Below are 18,043 nucleotides of genomic sequence, written 5' to 3'. Positions count from 1 at the left end.
CTTAAAGTCGCCTGATTTTTGTGATAAGGCGAGAGAGGAATTCAAGTCTAGAAAATCAAACTAAGTTGCGCAAGTGGTCATGGAGTATGGCCTGCAAAGTAGTCTTACCATATGCCTTTCAACGTTTCCCGAGGTCGCACTAGGCTACTCTAGGCTACCTGGAAAGTGGTAAAACTTAAACTGTGGTGTTATCTGGAGGTCATAGATGGTCACAGAAGTAAGGTTCCGAAGAGATTTATCTCGCGCACTCGACGTGATGAACTTAGTTGGCCTATTGTGCTTTAGCCTTTTCTCCAAGTAAAATGGTGATTCTGTGAATGGCTGCAAATGACAGACTACTGACTTCCATCTCCGTGGCCTGGTGACTACGACCGTATGAGAATCACGAAATTGGAATATTCTCAGGGAATGCATCTTTCTTGAATTTTTCTTTTTTCTTTTTCCACTTCTCCATTATCTGATGAGCGGAATTTGTTTTCTTTGTGTTGAATATATCACGTTGTGGTGTAATGCTTCAGTCGATTGTTCGCTTGCCCTTCTCATCATTCCCAAGCTGATCAGGAACTTGTACTTATTGAATCTACTCTGTATCATTAATTTATTCCCGAAAAAGTCTGCAAATACTCCTAGTCGCTTCATTTTCATAGGCTACATTATCACTTCTCGTCTTGTCATTTCTATATACATGAGCTAAAGAACACGGTGGGGAGTGAAGCGGTTGTGCTTGTGCACAGTGGACAAGAGACCACTTACACGGGCTCTCTTGATGGCAATGCTGAGTTTCTTTTGGTTCACGGCGTTGCACCTGGTCCTGTCTCTTGGGAGAATCTGCCCTGTAGAAGACACAAACCTAGACAAGACTTCGGGCATCATATACAAATCGAGCGGATTGAGCCCTGCTTTCACAAACGGATCGTGGGCACCATTGTCGTAATTCAAGAGGCTGGGTCTTTTCTTCAACTTTGCCTTGTTGTTCATGGCCATCTTCGTAGTACTGTAGTCGAACGGGTCGTACGTTTGTCCAAATTCAAATTTGCTGTTGTAAAATTTGTGCACGTTCACTGGTGGCTTGCTTGTTTCTTGAATGTTTCTGGCCATCCCCACTACAGTCTTGGTGATGAAGGAGTCGTCTCCGTTGGACTCAGACCATGCCTCCTGAGACTTCATTTCGGGCGACGAAGGCAACACTTTGCTCTTGTTGAGCAACGAGGCACATCCTGAAAAAGCCCTCCTCGAAAGAGCCAGTCGAAGTGACATCATGTTATCTCTATTCAGACGTGGGTTTTTGGGTAGCTTCTGACTTGAGCTCAGGTCGTGCTTCAAAGTCAAATTTTTCGCACACTAGAGAGCTTCAAATATTTGTAGCGTTCTCATTATATTTGACCTGTACCTTGTGTCCTCGACTGGCCCACATCGAATCTACACAATTTTGCCGTTATAGCCCAGCGTCCCTTGTTGAACATAACTTCAAGGCCACAGCTTGACTAACATTATTTTACTCGCTCTTCGAGCAACCTTTGAGAAAACCGGTTTTTTTTTTTATATCCCACTACATTCCTCACCATGGTTGAAAGAGGGCCCGACCAGTGGTTGGAGCAAATAAAGAATTGCATATCCCTTTCTGAAAATGACATGAAACAGCTTTGTGAGCTCGTGAAAGAGCTTCTAATGGAAGAGTCCAACATTCAGCCGGTTCTGCTGCCGGTGACCGTTTGTGGAGACATTCATGGCCAATTCCACGACTTGCTAGAACTTTTTAAAATATCCGGTGGCATACCCACAGAAGATAACGACACGAACTATATATTTTTGGGGGACTACGTCGACAGAGGATACTTTTCATTGGAGACATTCACGCTACTTATGGTTTTGAAAGTGAAGTTCCCCAACCGGATCACTTTGGTTCGTGGTAACCACGAGTCGAGACAGATTACCCAGGTGTACGGCTTCTACGACGAGTGCTTAACGAAATACGGTTCCACCACAGTGTGGAAGTACTGCTGTCAGGTGTTCGATTTTTTGACGTTGGCAGCCATCATTGACGGGAAAATTCTTTGTGTCCACGGCGGCTTGTCTCCCGAGATTCGCATGTTGGATCAAATCCGTGTGTTGAGCAGGGCTCAAGAAGTTCCTCACGAGGGCGGCTTCTGTGATTTGGTATGGTCCGACCCGGACAATATCGACAAGTGGGCCGTGTCGCCTCGAGGCGCTGGGTGGCTCTTTGGGTCAAAGGTTAGCCGTGAGTTCAATCACATTAACAATTTGGACTTGATAGCAAGAGCGCATCAGTTAGTAATGGAGGGTTTCCGGTATCATTTCAAGGAGAAGGATGTGGTGACAGTGTGGTCTGCTCCAAACTACTGCTACAGGTGTGGTAATGTTGCTAGTGTAATGCAGGTTGGCAGTGATTTGGAACCCAATTTCAAGATTTTCAGCGCTGTTCAGGATGGCGATTTGGCAGCTAAAAACAACCCCTCGAAGCAACAGAGAATTGATTACTTCTTATGATGCCGTTATGTCTCTGTCTTGAAGGTCTGCTGTGCATAATAGACTACATGGAGCCCATCAGAGGTCATATTCCTTCTCGCAGCGTCCTTATCCATTCTAGAAATATTTGGCTCTATGTTTTTAATGATTACGAACAATAGCTCCCGCTTTTTAGCTCGGTATTTTATTTTAACGATGCAATTAAGATTTGATGCGAATGTACATGTGAGGATTATTTTACTTCTTCCCCTTCCTTAGTTTTCTTTTCTTGCCGATAATTTGCTTAACATCCTCTGGAAGTCCTGATTTGTTGTTGGACTTCTTCTCATCTTCCTTCGTCTCATCTGATTTGGTACTCTTTGGTCCCTTCTTCATGTTACCTTTCTTGCCTTTCTTGCCCTTCTTTTGCTTCTTAGAGGAGGGACCCTCTTCATTCTGCTCGACGTCCTCTTCTTCACCCTCTTCTCTCTTCCTCTTGTTATTTCTGGCAATAAATACCTTATCCTTTCTTCTCTTCACAACTTGAGCGTTTTCAATGGCGAACTCGACTATAAGGCGTCTTTTGGTAACTCCCTCAAGGCTTGCAATCTTCTGTTCCTCTTCGTCTAAGCCGGCCATAATTTCTTCGTTCGTGACTTCGTGAGCATTCAACCAACGAAGACCCATTAATGCAGACTTATGATCTCTAAATTCCAAGAAACCATATCCTCTACTTCTTCCAGCTTCGCCAGTACCCTTGATTTCCATGATGACCTTGGCCTGCTTAACAACACCGGAGTGTTTGCCCTTTTTCTTCTTCTTCTCGGCATCCTCTGTTGCCTTGATGTCTTCTTCAAATTCGTGTTTGGCTTTGGTGGAACGGCTGATTTCCTCCTTTGACAATGGCTGTCTCTTACCGTCCTTAACCTCGGTCGCAAACTGGACAACAGCTTTACGACCCAAAGCCTTCAAGGCCTTGGAAGTCATGGCTCTCGGAAGATTCCTGATTGCTAATCTTGTGAGAGATAAGTGCAACGTGGGGTTCTTATTGAGCTGCTGCACACGCAACTTGTATGACTTCTCTCTCACCTCCATGTCTGTTTTGGATATAATTTCAGCCAACTTCGAGTGTTGTGTGATACGACCTTCATTAAGCAAAAACAAGTTTCTGCGATCCTTATCGCCGACCTCTTTTCCGTACAACTCTTTACGTTTAAGCAGGTTTCTCTCTGCGAGCTTACTTGCTGAGCTTCTATCAACTGTGGAGACAATTGAAAGAATACGACCCTGGTAAACGTATTTCGGCAGAACGTCATCTGAAATCAACATGGAGGTTGTGGAAACTGATGGAGCGTTCAGAAGACAGGAGGTGTACCCCTCCTCCGTTTTGAAAGCAACAAAAGCAGATCCTTTTGCGAGGCCAGTAACCTTGTCAATGACAGGTAAAGCGTACTTAACGGGACCAAACTGACTGAAATGAGTCTTTAAAGAATCCTTGTCGGCGTCGTAAGGGATGTTTCTGACAAAGATTGAGAAAGCTTCTTGCTTGTTTTGCTTTTCTTTATCTTCATCCTCCTCCTCTTCTTCTTCATCCTCAACCATGTCCTCGTCCTCTTCCTTGACTTTGTCACCATTGAGTTCGTCAAATTCTTCATCGTCATCGCCGGATTCCGAATCGACCTCAGAATTTTCCTCTTCTTTTATTTCTGTGTCGTCCTCTTCCTTGATTATCTCGTTTCCACTTTCTCTTTCTCTACCCGTACTCTTCATATCCTCCTCGGCTTCACGAACTTGCTCCCACTTGGACTTCTCAAGGGCCAAGTCGACAGCAACCTCCCTCCCGTCGATTTTTAATCCAACAGATTCCTTGACCGCTCTTTCAGCGGCAGCTTTTTTCTTCATCACTACGAAGGCAAACCCTTTCATCAATCCGCCCTTCTTCATAGGAATGTATGCATCGTGCACAGCACCATACTTCAGGAATAGTTTCTTGAGCGTTTCTGCGCTCTTGCATGACCAAGGCAAATTCCTTATAATTAAACGAGCCTTCCTTTTTTCCACTAGAAGTGCATGGTCCTCTTTCTGCCGAGGCTCAGCGCCTTCTTTACCCTTTCTGTCTCTTCTCTTAGCAATATCCACCCTGAGGAATCTATCACGAAATTTCACTTTCTTAGATTCGACTAATGCAGTCAAGGTATCATCCTCCATCGTGAAAGAGACAAATCCAAATCCTCTTGATTGTTTCTCATCATCTGTGACCACTACCGCGTGCTTTACAGGCACAAATTGCGAGAAGTACTCGGAAACGTCTTCAGAAGTGGCTTCTTTTGGAATTGCTCTCACAAAAAGCGTTTTCTTGTCCAAATGGTCATCATTCTCTTCGCTTCTGACCGTGGTATCCTCCAACGGTTCAGTCATGATTGTAAAGGAAACTCGCTCAAAAGTCCAACTGAGATGAGCATCTCGAAAAAATCCATCCCGACTGCACCCTCTATGTAAGGCTCATAGGCACTCTTGAGTTTTACACAACTTAGTGGGCTTTCAAAGGCAAATTCTTGAGATACCGCTTGTATTTTCTGAAAACTACCTAATTGGATTCCTTGAGACGAGGGAAAATGACATCTCATGTACTCTAAAAAGTAGGCATATCCTTACATATGTAAAAGCACCAGTTGGCTGCGAAAAACGCTGCTGCGCTCCAGAAGCTCAGCGATACGGATCAGACACTTAATCGCCAAGACTAAAAGATTATCCAGTAAAAACTTGAAGAATATAATTCTCAGTTTCTTCATTAAAACTTTGATGTGTTACATCAAACTTTGCCTGCCGTAAACATTAAACCATTACTGTAAAAAAAATCACCGCAGAATGTAGTAGCATATCCTTGCCAACTAATATTTCTTGCTTGTCAGCATAATAAACACAGTTATAAGGTATTCAACCTCCACACAGTCAAGTCTCCCCTTTTTGATAGACTCACTATGTTCCAGTTACCCAGCTGAAATACACTTAAGTCTCCTTCTTTGTATATTTGACTACTTGTTTCTTCCTTACTACTGGTGCACTGGTGCAAACTTGTAACATAAACATAAACATGGATTAGTTCACGGCACTCAAGTCTCTGGTCATGACGAAAGGAAAGCACAGAAACGTTCTACCGAACACTTATATTCCACTCTTGTCTAAAGACATTCTCAATTCTGTGCTTGGGCGTCTACAAAAGCAAAGTCTCATTGCGCTAATTCTGCTATGGCCTCGCCTCAAGAATACTCAACCGCAATTAGATAAGGAGAATGCCTTGAGTAGCCAGACTGAATTGAATCGGATGGCACGGCAAGATGCTCGAGAAATGAAAGAAAACGAGAAGAAGTGGAAGAAGTCAAAGATCGTGGATAAGATCTTGTATGAGTACTGGAATCACGGATTGAATTTGCTACAATTGGCTCAGATCGACTGTCAGCTAATAGTGGACAGCCCTAGTGCCTTCTTATGGAACCTGTCAACAGTCAAAGATGTCGAAAATAGTGATGTGCCTCTAAACTTGGATCCGTCTATATTTTTGAACTCGTTGGCTGCTGAATTGAGTAAGGTTTTCATGTCCTATATTTACGTCTGCAAGCATCCTAACATGCCTCTCATTTTAGTCAGAGTGCAAGTTTTTGATCTCATCCCACATCTCAAACGCGGCAGGGGCCGTCCAAGAGCAGATCAACCGCATATCACCTCACACAAGGCTTACTTTTTAGCATTTCCTTTAAACTCACCGCATCTCATTCACTCGCCTGGCACCGATCTCGTCTCTCAAATCATTCTCAATGTTGTTGAAAACTGTCTATCGCATAATCGTCGCAATCAACATCGTTTGGTAACACCTGAAAATCAGAAAGCTGTGCGTTCGCTTGAATCGATACATATCTTAAAAGGCTGCTCCCGTTTCTCGAGTAGCTTGGGTGCCTGGACACCTTATGCAGATAACACGGTTGACTGCTCGCCGCTAGCTAGCATCTCAAAACAATTGAACGACAGATCGAAGGAAGAACGAGCTGTGTCTCATAAAGATCGTATTATGAAGCTCGCCAACATACGGTACAAGGGAGCGGCGGATGGAAAAGTGAAATCAGAGAGATTATTCGATGATTTTAGACCACTAAAAAAGTTAAAGCTTGAAAATGGTGATTCTCAAGCTGCTGACTTCTCATCTGTTGCCCCTGTTCGATTTGTTGAATATGAATTACAGGAAAAGGTAGCAGAGGATGATGACGAGTTGTCACAGATCAAGGTCAAATTCATTGGGAACGACGTGTTTGGTGGGTTGCACGAACTAGCATCTATGGCTTATCGGGAAGATAGTGCTGTGATCGACCCCAGAACTGTTCCTGGGTGGCTTACAGGTGAGGAAGGTATGAAGTCAGGAAAGGTTAGAAACGGTAGATTTTACGATAACTAAATTTGGGTATAAGAATACGGATTCAGAGGCGCGATATGTAGCTCTTGATTTCATCAATAGTTGAATTATCCAACCCACGAGCTCTTTTTAATATCGCTTGCAAGCTTGCACTGTCTTTGTTGTTGAAGGCTACCTCAGCAGCCTCACTGAATTCGCCAATTTGCAAATAAAGTTCAACAATTTTTCCATATGGTGCATCGGTGATTGCATTGATGTAGACCAGCACATATGCTTTTGGAGCACCATATGTTATACAGGTTTCGGCGATGACAGCCATACCGATGGGTGACTTTAGCTTCAGGCCACTGTTACTTCCAGTGATGAACTTATGAAGACGCTCAAACTCATTCATTCTGCAGTAGAGTTCGAGTACCAAATACCAAAGCTTTTCCTGGGGAACCTTGTGCTCCTTTATCACCTTGTTTGCAATCTTTATTTGATGCATTTTAATAAGCTTGACGAGCACATCAGTAAGCGATTTCTCTCCAAAAAAAGATGTTTGATACATTTCAGACAATTTTTTTTTAAGTTCGAGAACCCCTAGCTCTTTCTGCACAATTGTCGAGTATTTCTGGTGGCTAAGAAGTGTATGAAGTTTTTGTTTGTGTACCTGGTACACTTCTTCATAGTTGATATTTTCGACATCTTTTTCCTGCGTCAAAAATTTCTTTACTTTAGCAATGCTTCTCTCCAAAGACTTACTCTCATGCTTATAGTACGAGTCCAACATGCTAGCATTATGTTTTGCCATATTTTGAACCCAAAAGTTTCCAATGAGATCTCCACCGATAAATAGATTATCTTGAAGTATAATCTTGATATCTTCGTCGTTTAGAAGTTGTCTAGCAGAAGTGTCTCGAAGCAAACCGCTTTGCTCATTTTGGTTCAATAACTTGAAAAGCTGCAATTTGGGAAGGCTATCCTGAAAATGCAATAAAAGAAGGCGACACAAATCAAGGTCACCTGCCTGAAAAGTTTTCACAAGTGCTAGCTCAATCTCTTCAATCATCAAATACTCTTTCAATTTTGCTAACATGGTTGGCTCAAGTGTGATAAGTAGTTTGCATAAATCGAGTCTGCCCTCCTGATAAGCGACATTGGATATCTCTAGTACTGATATATGGTTCCTTTTGGTATTACCTGGCTTTTGTTTTTCATATGAAATTAGTTTTTTGGCAATAATCCTGAAGAGTTCATAGTCGGACATGGATCGTTCCTTCTTTATTTTGCAACAGCACCAATGCGAGTACACTAGGTCAGTGAGGTCACTCAAGCGAAGCAACGAGATGACTTTCAAGGCCAAGAAATGTGCCTGTCTTCTCAAGAGCATCTTGATGACCGTTTCCCAACCAATGTGCTCCACGACTCGATGCGTAAGGAAAAGACCAAACTCTGGATATCGAAGTTGATTCAATACCTTCACAATATTTACCACCTTTAGGTACTCATCCGCATTATAGTAATCATTATCATAAATCTTTCCAAAGGACACTGCCTTCAAAATCGCCTTTTGCCATTGGACATCAAACTCGTGTAAAACGGCATCCAAACAGCCAGACATTGCCTCTCTGAGCGTATTCTCGCTTTTCAAGAATGAGATATTTGTGTCCGCTTTGGAAGAATGATCTCTCAATTTGCTAACACAATCAAGGAGAATCAAGGATGGATGTGACGAGCCCACCAGATGGATGTTTATAGACGATTGTGGGACACGAGAAAGAAATTCCACCTTCTTGGAGGTAATTATTCTCAATCCATCCGGCTCGGTCTTAATTATTGGAATTGTGAATGAGATGTTTGAGTCTGGAGTCTCCTTCGGAAGTCGATTTAGGTCGAACTCTTCTTGATCCACTATATCGTAGAAAAATGAGATGGATATCTGGTTGGGTCCTATGAGTTTTATTTCGTCCCGCAAGGACAAAATTATTGCGTCGTTACCGGCCCATTCGATCATGAAGGGTGCACTAGATTCGTTGGATGTATCAAACTCGAGCAAGACTTTGTCAAAGAGTTTTCTGACAACGTAAATTTTGGAGCTTTTCTCATTGAATATCGATATTAGTGATCCGCTGGGAGACGCGGAGACCTTCGTGAAAGGTCCATCGGTGAGCTTTTGGTCAATGAACTCCGAGGTGGAAGCGAGGAAGTCAAGCTTCACGGTGTATATTGTCTTGGCATAACTCAACAAAAAATCTGTTTTCAGGTCTTTTGTGGAGAGAAAAGTGATGCCATTGACTTCTGCCAAGTCCATGTGGTCCAATAAAAGGTCATAGTTCTGGAACGTGGTCAATTCTGAAAATATAATCCTATTTCTGTGCCGAAGGACAAGTAATTGACCCCACACTTGGGCCTCTAGAGCGTCAAATATCTCCTCTGTCTCGTTGTTCTCGAGATTAGTGATCACATATTTCTGGCCCTTCTGGTCATGCTGATTATTCAACTTAGAAAGATTATCCGTATAGCTATACTCATTGAAAGTGCCCTCGAAGTCTGTGTATAATCTATACTTGCCGCTACTGAGAACAACCACAAGGTCCTCGTCTCGGAAGGCAAAATCAATTATGTGTTCTTGTGGGGTGGAATTGAAGATGACGGACCATATCTTGTTACCGCTTAATGAGTAAACGTCAATCACATTGGGGTACTGAGCAGATCGAGCTGCTAGTGCTATTAGCGTTGTGTGGGTCGATACCGCCACACGGTAGTTTGCATGGAGATTTTCAATTGGCCAGTTCAACGGGTCATAACATGTTCGTATACTGTAATAGACATCATGAAGCTTCTGCCACGAGAGGCTTGGGCTCGACAACATATGGTTTGGCAGTTGTTGTGAGATTTGATCGATAAGAGTGCAGCCTGAGTAGTTTATGTACTATGATCGCAGGTATCACCACGCGAAATTATATGAATCTGCCAGACGTAGCTCCCTCATCCCAACAGCGAGAGACATGAACAAGACTGTTTCTAGTGTTGAATAAACCTTTTACCAGCATTCTTTTAGATTCACATCTGGCCATCAGAGTTGCAGCTGTTCATGAAGCTCCTTACAGACTATATCATTCTAGCCATCATTTCTGAAGAAAGAAACGTAGGCCACGACACAGCAATGAAGACTTCTTTTAGTTTTGTTATCCTGCGCTGAACAGACGAACTCTAGAGTTCTCCTAGACTACCTAAGAGAACAAAACTTTGAATCTTTGATTAGCAAGATTGTCTGCTCCCAAGATTGACCGGAGAAGGAGTAAGTTGGATTTGCTACTTCTTATTTTGGTTGACTTGGATCTTTGGATTACAGCAGTAAAGTGCTTCAACGAAGTGGGTAGACAACTCAAGAGGTTTTACAGAGGCTGTCAAAGGTACATCCAACTTCACAACAGATGTTCGTCAGGCAATGAGCAGATCACGTCATTTGATTACAATTGACTTGTATTGGCTTCTGAAGGTAAGTTGATCATACGTAGTTCTGAACAATTAGAACATTTGAACCCTTTGACGGCTTACGATGGGCCCTCAAGTAGGTGAGTGCTAACCACCGCCATATCTAGGGCCAAGCAATCGTCAAAACATTTTTGCGGCTCAAAAGCTTCAAGTTGGTACTTGTCGTTTCGCTAGCCGACGCCGCAGAAACTTTTTGACAGAACCTTAGATCACTACTTTTAGTGGACGGACTAAACCCGCGTAAATGGGTAAAGTCATTGCTCAGCGCGCTTCAGATTGAAGACCATCGAAACAATCAACACTTCTTAATAGACCTCAATTTCATCATGGCGGAAGCAAATGACTCGACAAGCTATATAACGCTAGTGTCTGCTGATAATCACAAGTTTGTGTTGATGAAAGACGTGGCGCTGATATCTTCAGTGCTTCGAAACATGGAGGAGTTCGAGGAAGGGCAAACTGGCAAGATCAATTTGGACATGGACGGCGAGATCCTAGATGTGGTTGTGAACTACTTGCATTACCACTACAAGTACAAAGATCAGGAAGACACGGGTGAAATCCCCGAATTCAAGATCCCCACCCACTTGGCCCTCGAGCTACTTGTTAAGGCAGACTACTTGGATATATGAGTAAGGGAACAAGCAATCAAATAGCTAGTTTTGAAAATTTTTTGGCATTTTGCTTTTGGAAGAACAAAGAAATGGATTGGTGTCAATCTTGAAGTGTCATGTCTAAGTAAAGTGGACCTACATCACCTGACGCTACTTACGCAATAAGGGGAGATTCAGGCATTGGTAAACGGTTAAGCAGCCAGAGTATGAGGCTTCCTATTATTTGCACGAGAAATATCTAGATCAATTCGTCGGCAATTGTCAGCATGGGACTTCCTTACGACACGTTGCTGCACGCAAGTGTGGCAGGAGTGTCTCAAGTATATTCATTTAGAGGGACCACAATCCAAGAGTATTACTGGTCCTGACACACAATAAGCAGTTTCTAGCAAGAACCCATATCGCAAATCATAACTCTCATCCCGCAACCCTTAAACTCAATGTAATACTGGTGGCCTTACCTGACCACTTCCTGCACCTGTGAGCTCAGGCTGCTTAACGGCCGGGGTTGATCTTAAGTGCTATTAGACACCTTCACCGAACTACAACGGACCTTCTTATGACTCAACTTCTAGACAACCTCAACAGTGAAGTAGAGCTCATGGATGCTGCTGGCAGCTCAAGTCTTGGTTCTCTTGTCCTGGAGGCAGAGTCCATGTTAGATCTGCTCCGAGATTTGGAGTCCACGCTTGAGAAGGAGACTGAGGATGCGGAGACAAGTTCAATATTTACAACCAAGCTTGATAATCTGACGAGTTCATGGTACAAGAATTCAATTGGCCATTTGAAAAGCTATAATTCACAAATTAATAAGTTTTACAAGAATATAGTCAACAGCCACAAGTACAAAGTGGACTTGGATAACGCTTATCCTTTCCCCCTCCTTTTGAATTCATTTCCGGTAAAGGAAGTGACTAAGAAAGAAAGGGAAGAGATGTCCCAAAATGACCTCGATGCTGTGCTAAGGCTGGACAATAGACAACATCTAATGAAGGCAATCATATTACATCTTCTCAAGATTGGACAGGGTAACGCGGTAGAAATGCTACTAGCTGAAATTGGTGAGTCTGAAATTGATCAGGATAAGATCAAGAAATTCCGAAAATTGAGAGTCATGGTGGAGGATGTAAGAGAGCGCCATGACCTTTCGAGTGTACTCGAGTGGTACGAGGAAAGATACCGCATCGGTGAACCCCTTGAGAACGACGATATCTCGTTCAGGTTCCATATACTTCAGTTTGCATTGATTCTCACAGGTCTAGTGAAGGCTGACAGTCCAGACCTTATCAACCCCTCATATGCTGGCTTGTTATTTGCCAAAAAGCATTTAACCCGATTTTTTAAAGACTTTGCCAATTTGATGGGACGTATAAGTGCATTGCTTGTCCATACGCCTCCCGAATATCGTAAAGGTGGTTTTTATGACGAGCATGCTGAGCGAGACTTTTTTGATCTGGTCGCTCAAGAATTCATCGACAGTGCCAGTCGAGAGGTTTATCTGCATCGGAATTTCAAGTTTGTAAAGGAAGTTCTCCTTGGCTTTGACCAGCTTCAGCACAATCACCTGCTTTTTGAGAATCTCGCGAATGGATTTGTCTCTGAATTCTGCTCGACGATGCAACTATCTAGTGAGCTGTCCTTGTTTCAGAGCATATTAGCTGGTTTCATCAATATCCCCAACTTTTACAAGTACAACAACCTTCAAAGAAGGCTCAATCGTAATTCCCGCGCTGGCGTTGCCAATGGAGATGCTAAGGAGGACATCACCATTACTCAGTCATTTAAGCAGGATCTACCGTTCCAGTTGCCCGATACAAACAGATTTTTGTTCAACTACCATCCTATTTTCATTTGTCCTGTTTCTAAGGAGCAGCTAGTACCACTCACAACTGTCGCCAAAATTTCCGAGGAAGATACTTTGGACCCCAAGAAGAAGTTTACGCTCGTGTCACCTACACAGAAGTTGGTACCGATGAGTAATCCAGTGGTTGTATTTAACCACTGTAGGCACTTGGCGCTCAAGGACAGTGTCAAGCACCTCTCACGGGGAGGATCGGAGGTATTCAAATGCCACTACTGCTACAAAAAGCATAAGCTACTGGATGTTAGCGACGCCTATTTCATAGACTTGTAATTAGTCACGAAACATATCACGAAATTCCCTGTGACCGCATCGTAGCTTGCGTATGTCGCCTCAGTAGAGCATCGCGAAAAATATAGTTGCAGCCATGCTTTAGCTCCATCAATTTTCCCTCGACCAATGACTCCCAAAGAAGAGCCATCGCCGATTTTGTCAAAACGGTCGATTTTGGGTGACTCTTGGGTTCCCATATATGAGGTTCCTGTTGATTTTGAGGCTCCACACTTCGACACTGCTATGAGTAACCTAATAAGAGAGCCCAATATCAACTCGACCGTCATTATGAGAGCTGATATTCTCGAACAAAGCAATTATGACGACCGAGGAAAGCTTCTTTGTACGAAAACATTTCACTTGAAGCTTCCTACTCTTCCAGCGGACGAGAATGGCTCACAGGAGCTACTTGCAAGAGACCTAAATGATGTCAAGCTTCGATCAGTCCCTTTTGACGGACTGAAAGTTGAGCTCCATAATCATTACAACGTCATTCGTCGCATGATACCTAGGAACCCCTATAAAGATCACATTATTAACCAAACGTGCTTAGTTCTTCGAGGTAAGCAGTCACAAACAGTATTGGTGGTGTATATTCCTCACATCGAGAGCATTGAAGAAGTACCTTTCTACCTACCTCCTGTTGTAGCCGTTGGCATCTTGTACCATGAAGGAAGTCTTCTGATTCACTATGTGCCTTTTAAAAGCATGCGCTTGAGAGACATGGATCCCACAGAGAGACCCTTCAGAATTGCATTAAGACTACTACAGACATCGGCTAAACATTCACTTGGAGCTAAGCTAGGGTACGAAAAACGAGTGAAACATGATCTTGTTGTTCCTCGTGTGGCATTTCAAAATCGTTATATCGCATTGAAGAAGAAGTACCTGAGTGAGCTTGTGGCTAATTGGTGCGAGAGTACTGATCCAAAGAAACATGTCTTCGAAGATTTGGCTGTAGCAGCATTTCTTATCGAGCTCTGGAACGAAAGGTATCCAGACGGTGACTTTGAGTTTCGTGACCTCGGGTGCGGGAATGGGCTTCTTGTTCATATCTTGATTCTGGAAGGATACAAAGGTGAAGGTATCGATGCTAGAGCACGAAAATCTTGGAAGACATACCCCCAAAATGTTCAAAAATGCCTCTCCGAAAAAATCATCATCCCTAGCGTTCTACTAAAGCCACATCCTGCCGTGGCAAAAATGGCACCACACATCACAAACAATGGTCGTCTATTTCAGGTCCCTGAAGCTGATTCTGCTCATCCCAAGCTGATTCCGCTCATAAAATACTATTCTTCTGCTAATCTTCTCGAGTCATCAAAAGTGTGTACGATGGAAGAGTTCCCACCAAATACATTTCTCATCGGAAATCATTCGGATGAGTTGACATGCTGGATGCCATTGTTCAATTTGCCATTTGTGGTGATACCCTGCTGCTCTCATGCTCTTAGCGGTGCAAAGATCAGATACAATCCCAGAGTGCAATACGATCCCGTCACTAAAGCCAAACTAGCCCCACAAAATGTGTCCACATATGGTGCGTTGGTGGACCATGTTGAGGATTTAGCCTTGAGAATGGGGTGGAATGTTGAAAAAGAGATATTGAGAATACCTAGCACACGTAATGCTGCTATTATATGCATCAACAAAAGAAAATCATTCGAAGATGAGCCCTCTGACATCACTGACATGAGAGTTATTGATATTCTAGCCACTGAAGGTGGTGCCGAAGGCTGGGTAGAGAACTCAATGGCATTAATGAAAAAAAGCCCTAAAAATCACTGAGCTACATAGTACGTATAGTAACGCATCTCTTGTGAATGCATGAATGAGTGATTATATCTTGAAAAGCGCTGTATCAACACATTCCATAAAGGTGTCATATTTGTGACATGGCTGCAAAATGTGTGTTTTTTCGCACATTCAAAGGAGTTTTTGATTTCATGAATATTTATTTGGCCACTAAAAAATCAAGAATCAGAGATTTATTCTGAAGAATTCGAAATGTGATATTTCTAGCACAACTTAGCACAACAAGGCAATAATTCAAGAATCAAATCTATGTTCTTGCCAATTCAAGCCATTATCTGTATTTGAGGATTTTGCTGATGAGTTTAACTTTCACAATGCAATGATCCTCTAAGCTAAAGATGGTAACTTAGTACTAGTGTCCCCAATCTAGCCTCACAAAAAGCAATTTTGCCAATATCTCTAATGAACGACTGTCACGAATAATTTTACTCTTTAAGAAGGTCAATTTTCCTGCACATATTGAATACCACTTCGATTATTTCACTTTTCGAAACCAACGCGCCTCTTTAACATCCACCAGATATGACAGGGTCCTCGTCCCAGTATGTAATTTTTGAATAGGTTACGCTTCGCCTCGTATCGCTAACATGCAGATTTCAGCAGCTCGAGAAACTTGGAGAGGGTACTTATGCCACAGTTTACAAGGGCAGAAATAGAGCGACCGGCGCACTCGTGGCTCTTAAGGAGATCAGCTTGGATTCCGAAGAGGGCACACCGTCGACGGCCATACGAGAGATCTCTCTCATGAAGGAATTGGAGTACGAGAACATTGTTACCTTGTACGATGTGATCCACACCGAGAACAAGTTGACTCTTGTCTTCGAGTACATGGACAAGGACTTGAAAAAGTACATGGAGACCCACGGCAACAACGGCGCACTAGACTTGAAAATTGTTAAGCTGTTTATGTTTCAGTTACTCAAGGGTATTATGTTTTGCCACGATAACTCTGTTTTGCATCGTGACTTGAAGCCGCAAAATCTTTTGATCAACCAGAAGGGCGAGTTGAAAATTGGTGATTTCGGCTTGGCGCGTGCCTTCGGTATTCCATTCAACACGTTTTCCAATGAGGTTGTAACCTTGTGGTACAGAGCTCCCGATGTCTTGTTGGGCTCTCGCGCTTACACCACTTCCATCGACATTTGGTCTGCCGGTTGCATATTCGCTGAAATGTGCACGGGTAAACCTTTATTTCCTGGTACCGCCAACGATGATCAGCTCAACAAGATATTTAGACTCATGGGTACACCAAATGAGAGAACCTGGCCTGGTGTGTCCCAATATCCCAACTTTAAGAACAATTGGCAAATCTACGTTCCTCAAGATTTGCGCTTGATTGTGCCCAATTTGGACCCAATGGGCTTGAATCTATTGACCTCTTTACTACAGATGCGTCCTGAGGCTCGCATAACTGCCAGACAGGCGTTACAGCACCCTTGGTTTCACGAACTTGGAAACCCATTGCCGAACCCCACGATGCAACCATTGGCTGATCCCTACCAGCACCACCAGCACCAGCCACAACCACAGCAATAGATTGCCAGTCTATTATCTACTTTCAGTGCGGGCACACTGTTAGAATACTGCCCTAGAGCATGAACAAAGAGCTTCTTGTCGGGTGCGATCGTAACATGTAGACCTCATTAAGCACCTGAGTATTCCGCTTAATTCAAGCTGTCGTACATAATAAAAAGGACCGTTCTGTTTGAATCAGAAGGATACTCGCCTGGTGAGTAGTTTATCTAGAACGTAAGTCGTTTATTTAGAATACGTTTGTGACTATTAGTTTTCTATTAATAGGTGAATTATCTAATCATATAATAGCTTGAAAGCTCAAAGCGTTTCTAGTGATTTTTCCGACAACAAATGCTGCAATCTTCCTCTCTGCACTCGCAGAGTGAGCCAGGCTAAGTCACGAAGTCTGTTATGGTCTTCGATAATATATTTGGAGAGTGCATTTTCAGCACGCTCGTATAACAATTGAAGGTGTTGTTCAATATGATGCTTCGACAGCTCCTCCCTTTCAGATGTAACAATGCACTCGATGAGCAACTCGAAATCTGCAAAGGTGTAGGTAACTTGCTGAGGCTCAAAGGCGACATATTCGCTGAAGCACTCACGAGGAAGCTTTTTGAAACACGTTGCAGTGAACGCAACTTCATTCGTTAAAATGCATCCACAGTTTCGTATTAAGTTCTTGATCATGACCGCCTTGGAATGATTCAAACTCAGGTACAAATAGTTAGGGATCTCCGCACGAGGAGCTAGCTCCAAATAGACAGTATTTGCCTTCAACTCTTTCAAGTTCTTGACATCATCGATTACAGAATACTCACTTGCACCTTCATCAGCTTGTTGAGCTTTTTTAATTGCCTCCATCAATATCCTGTAATTCCATTCAATGAACTTTTGACGATTCTCAATCTGATTGGTGATCTGCTCCAGACTCATGACACCGACTGCCGGGTACCTCTCCAAGATGATGTGTAGTGCAGAATCGTTCATGAAACCACGACTGAAGGCGTCTACGTCTATGGCAAATCTATTCTGGTATATCGAAGTGGGAATCTCACTCTGTACACTGATAAGCTTCTTGACTAGTTCAGAAGGAGCCTCTATCCCACTGGCAGCAGCATGATACTTCTCCACCCAGTCTTCATCTACATGAACATTCAAGTCTTGTAGAAGACACCGGTCAAGCACCTGGATGAAGAGCCACCTATTCAGGGATTCAGTCGCAATGTCACCTAAGCTTGGAGCACTAAGGACCCGCATGAAGTACTTTGAGGCCAACGGTAGATTGTTATCGATGCCAGCAAGCAAGAAGATCTCCCACAAAATATCATGAGGTAGTCGCTCAAGCACAGAATCCGAGTGTTCGAGTGGGAGCTTGAGCCTTCTAGCTCTACGCACTTTACTGCGGTCTATAGGTACAGCGACCTGTCGCAGCTTGAATTTAACAACATGTACGGACTTCCTTCCATTGCTCGGTCGTACATAGCTTATTCCTGGCGCTATAAAGCCCATATAGATAAAGGGTCAAAGGAAGTGATGTGAGATGAGCGCCTTAGTAGGCATCATACTACACCCGCGAACTGGCTGCGAAATGCTTGCACATATATTACGGTG

The 18,043-nt window shown here is 43.2% G+C and overlaps 10 protein-coding genes across 10 annotated transcripts; 6 read left to right on the top strand and 4 right to left on the bottom strand. All coding sequences in view use genetic code 12, as the record gives it.

The window, feature by feature from the left end:
* Positions 1 to 690: 690 nt before the first annotated feature.
* Positions 691 to 1,260, bottom strand: CJI96_0001918 (mitochondrial 37S ribosomal protein bS18m; the record flags this gene model as incomplete). The annotated part of the gene is made up of 1 exon (XM_029035447.1): positions 691 to 1,260. The coding sequence occupies one exon, from the start codon at positions 1,258 to 1,260 to the stop codon at positions 691 to 693; it is 570 nt and encodes a 189-aa protein (XP_028890689.1).
* A 303-nt stretch (positions 1,261 to 1,563) lies between these two features.
* Positions 1,564 to 2,508, top strand: SIT4 (type 2A-related serine/threonine-protein phosphatase SIT4; the record flags this gene model as incomplete). Its single annotated transcript, XM_029035446.1, has 1 exon — positions 1,564 to 2,508. The coding sequence occupies one exon, from the start codon at positions 1,564 to 1,566 to the stop codon at positions 2,506 to 2,508; it is 945 nt and encodes a 314-aa protein (XP_028890688.1).
* A 216-nt stretch (positions 2,509 to 2,724) lies between these two features.
* Positions 2,725 to 4,884, bottom strand: NOP4 (mRNA-binding ribosome biosynthesis protein NOP4; the record flags this gene model as incomplete). Its single annotated transcript, XM_029035445.2, has 1 exon — positions 2,725 to 4,884. One exon carries the CDS (start codon positions 4,882 to 4,884, stop codon positions 2,725 to 2,727), a length of 2,160 nt encoding a protein of 719 aa, XP_028890687.2.
* A 709-nt stretch (positions 4,885 to 5,593) lies between these two features.
* On the top strand, positions 5,594 to 6,913 carry CHL4 (Chl4p; the record flags this gene model as incomplete). Its single annotated transcript, XM_029035444.2, has 1 exon — positions 5,594 to 6,913. One exon carries the CDS (start codon positions 5,594 to 5,596, stop codon positions 6,911 to 6,913), a length of 1,320 nt encoding a protein of 439 aa, XP_028890686.2.
* Positions 6,914 to 6,935: 22 nt separating this feature from the next.
* VPS16 (tethering complex subunit VPS16) lies at positions 6,936 to 9,725 on the bottom strand (the record flags this gene model as incomplete). Its single annotated transcript, XM_029035443.2, has 1 exon — positions 6,936 to 9,725. The coding sequence occupies one exon, from the start codon at positions 9,723 to 9,725 to the stop codon at positions 6,936 to 6,938; it is 2,790 nt and encodes a 929-aa protein (XP_028890685.2).
* Positions 9,726 to 10,677: 952 nt separating this feature from the next.
* Positions 10,678 to 10,983, top strand: ELC1 (elongin C; the record flags this gene model as incomplete). The annotated part of the gene is made up of 1 exon (XM_029035442.2): positions 10,678 to 10,983. One exon carries the CDS (start codon positions 10,678 to 10,680, stop codon positions 10,981 to 10,983), a length of 306 nt encoding a protein of 101 aa, XP_028890684.1.
* A 541-nt stretch (positions 10,984 to 11,524) lies between these two features.
* CJI96_0001912 (ubiquitin-protein ligase RMD5) lies at positions 11,525 to 13,099 on the top strand (the record flags this gene model as incomplete). The annotated part of the gene is made up of 1 exon (XM_029035441.2): positions 11,525 to 13,099. One exon carries the CDS (start codon positions 11,525 to 11,527, stop codon positions 13,097 to 13,099), a length of 1,575 nt encoding a protein of 524 aa, XP_028890683.2.
* A 126-nt stretch (positions 13,100 to 13,225) lies between these two features.
* On the top strand, positions 13,226 to 14,887 carry CJI96_0001911 (tRNA (uracil) methyltransferase; the record flags this gene model as incomplete). Its single annotated transcript, XM_029035440.2, has 1 exon — positions 13,226 to 14,887. The coding sequence occupies one exon, from the start codon at positions 13,226 to 13,228 to the stop codon at positions 14,885 to 14,887; it is 1,662 nt and encodes a 553-aa protein (XP_028890682.1).
* A 549-nt stretch (positions 14,888 to 15,436) lies between these two features.
* On the top strand, positions 15,437 to 16,450 carry PHO85 (cyclin-dependent serine/threonine-protein kinase PHO85; the record flags this gene model as incomplete). Its single annotated transcript, XM_029035439.2, has 2 exons — positions 15,437 to 15,456; positions 15,508 to 16,450. 2 exons carry the CDS (start codon positions 15,437 to 15,439, stop codon positions 16,448 to 16,450), a joined length of 963 nt encoding a protein of 320 aa, XP_028890681.1.
* Positions 16,451 to 16,747: 297 nt separating this feature from the next.
* CJI96_0001909 (uncharacterized protein) lies at positions 16,748 to 17,941 on the bottom strand (the record flags this gene model as incomplete). The annotated part of the gene is made up of 1 exon (XM_029035438.2): positions 16,748 to 17,941. One exon carries the CDS (start codon positions 17,939 to 17,941, stop codon positions 16,748 to 16,750), a length of 1,194 nt encoding a protein of 397 aa, XP_028890680.2.
* Positions 17,942 to 18,043: the final 102 nt, after the last annotated feature.

This window comes from Candidozyma auris, chromosome 2 (assembly GCF_003013715.1).
Source record: "Candidozyma auris chromosome 2, complete sequence".
Classification (NCBI taxonomy): Eukaryota; Fungi; Ascomycota; class Pichiomycetes; order Serinales; family Metschnikowiaceae; genus Candidozyma; species Candidozyma auris.
Note: the sequence above shows the minus strand (reverse complement) of the source record. Positions and strands in the feature narration are given on the sequence as shown.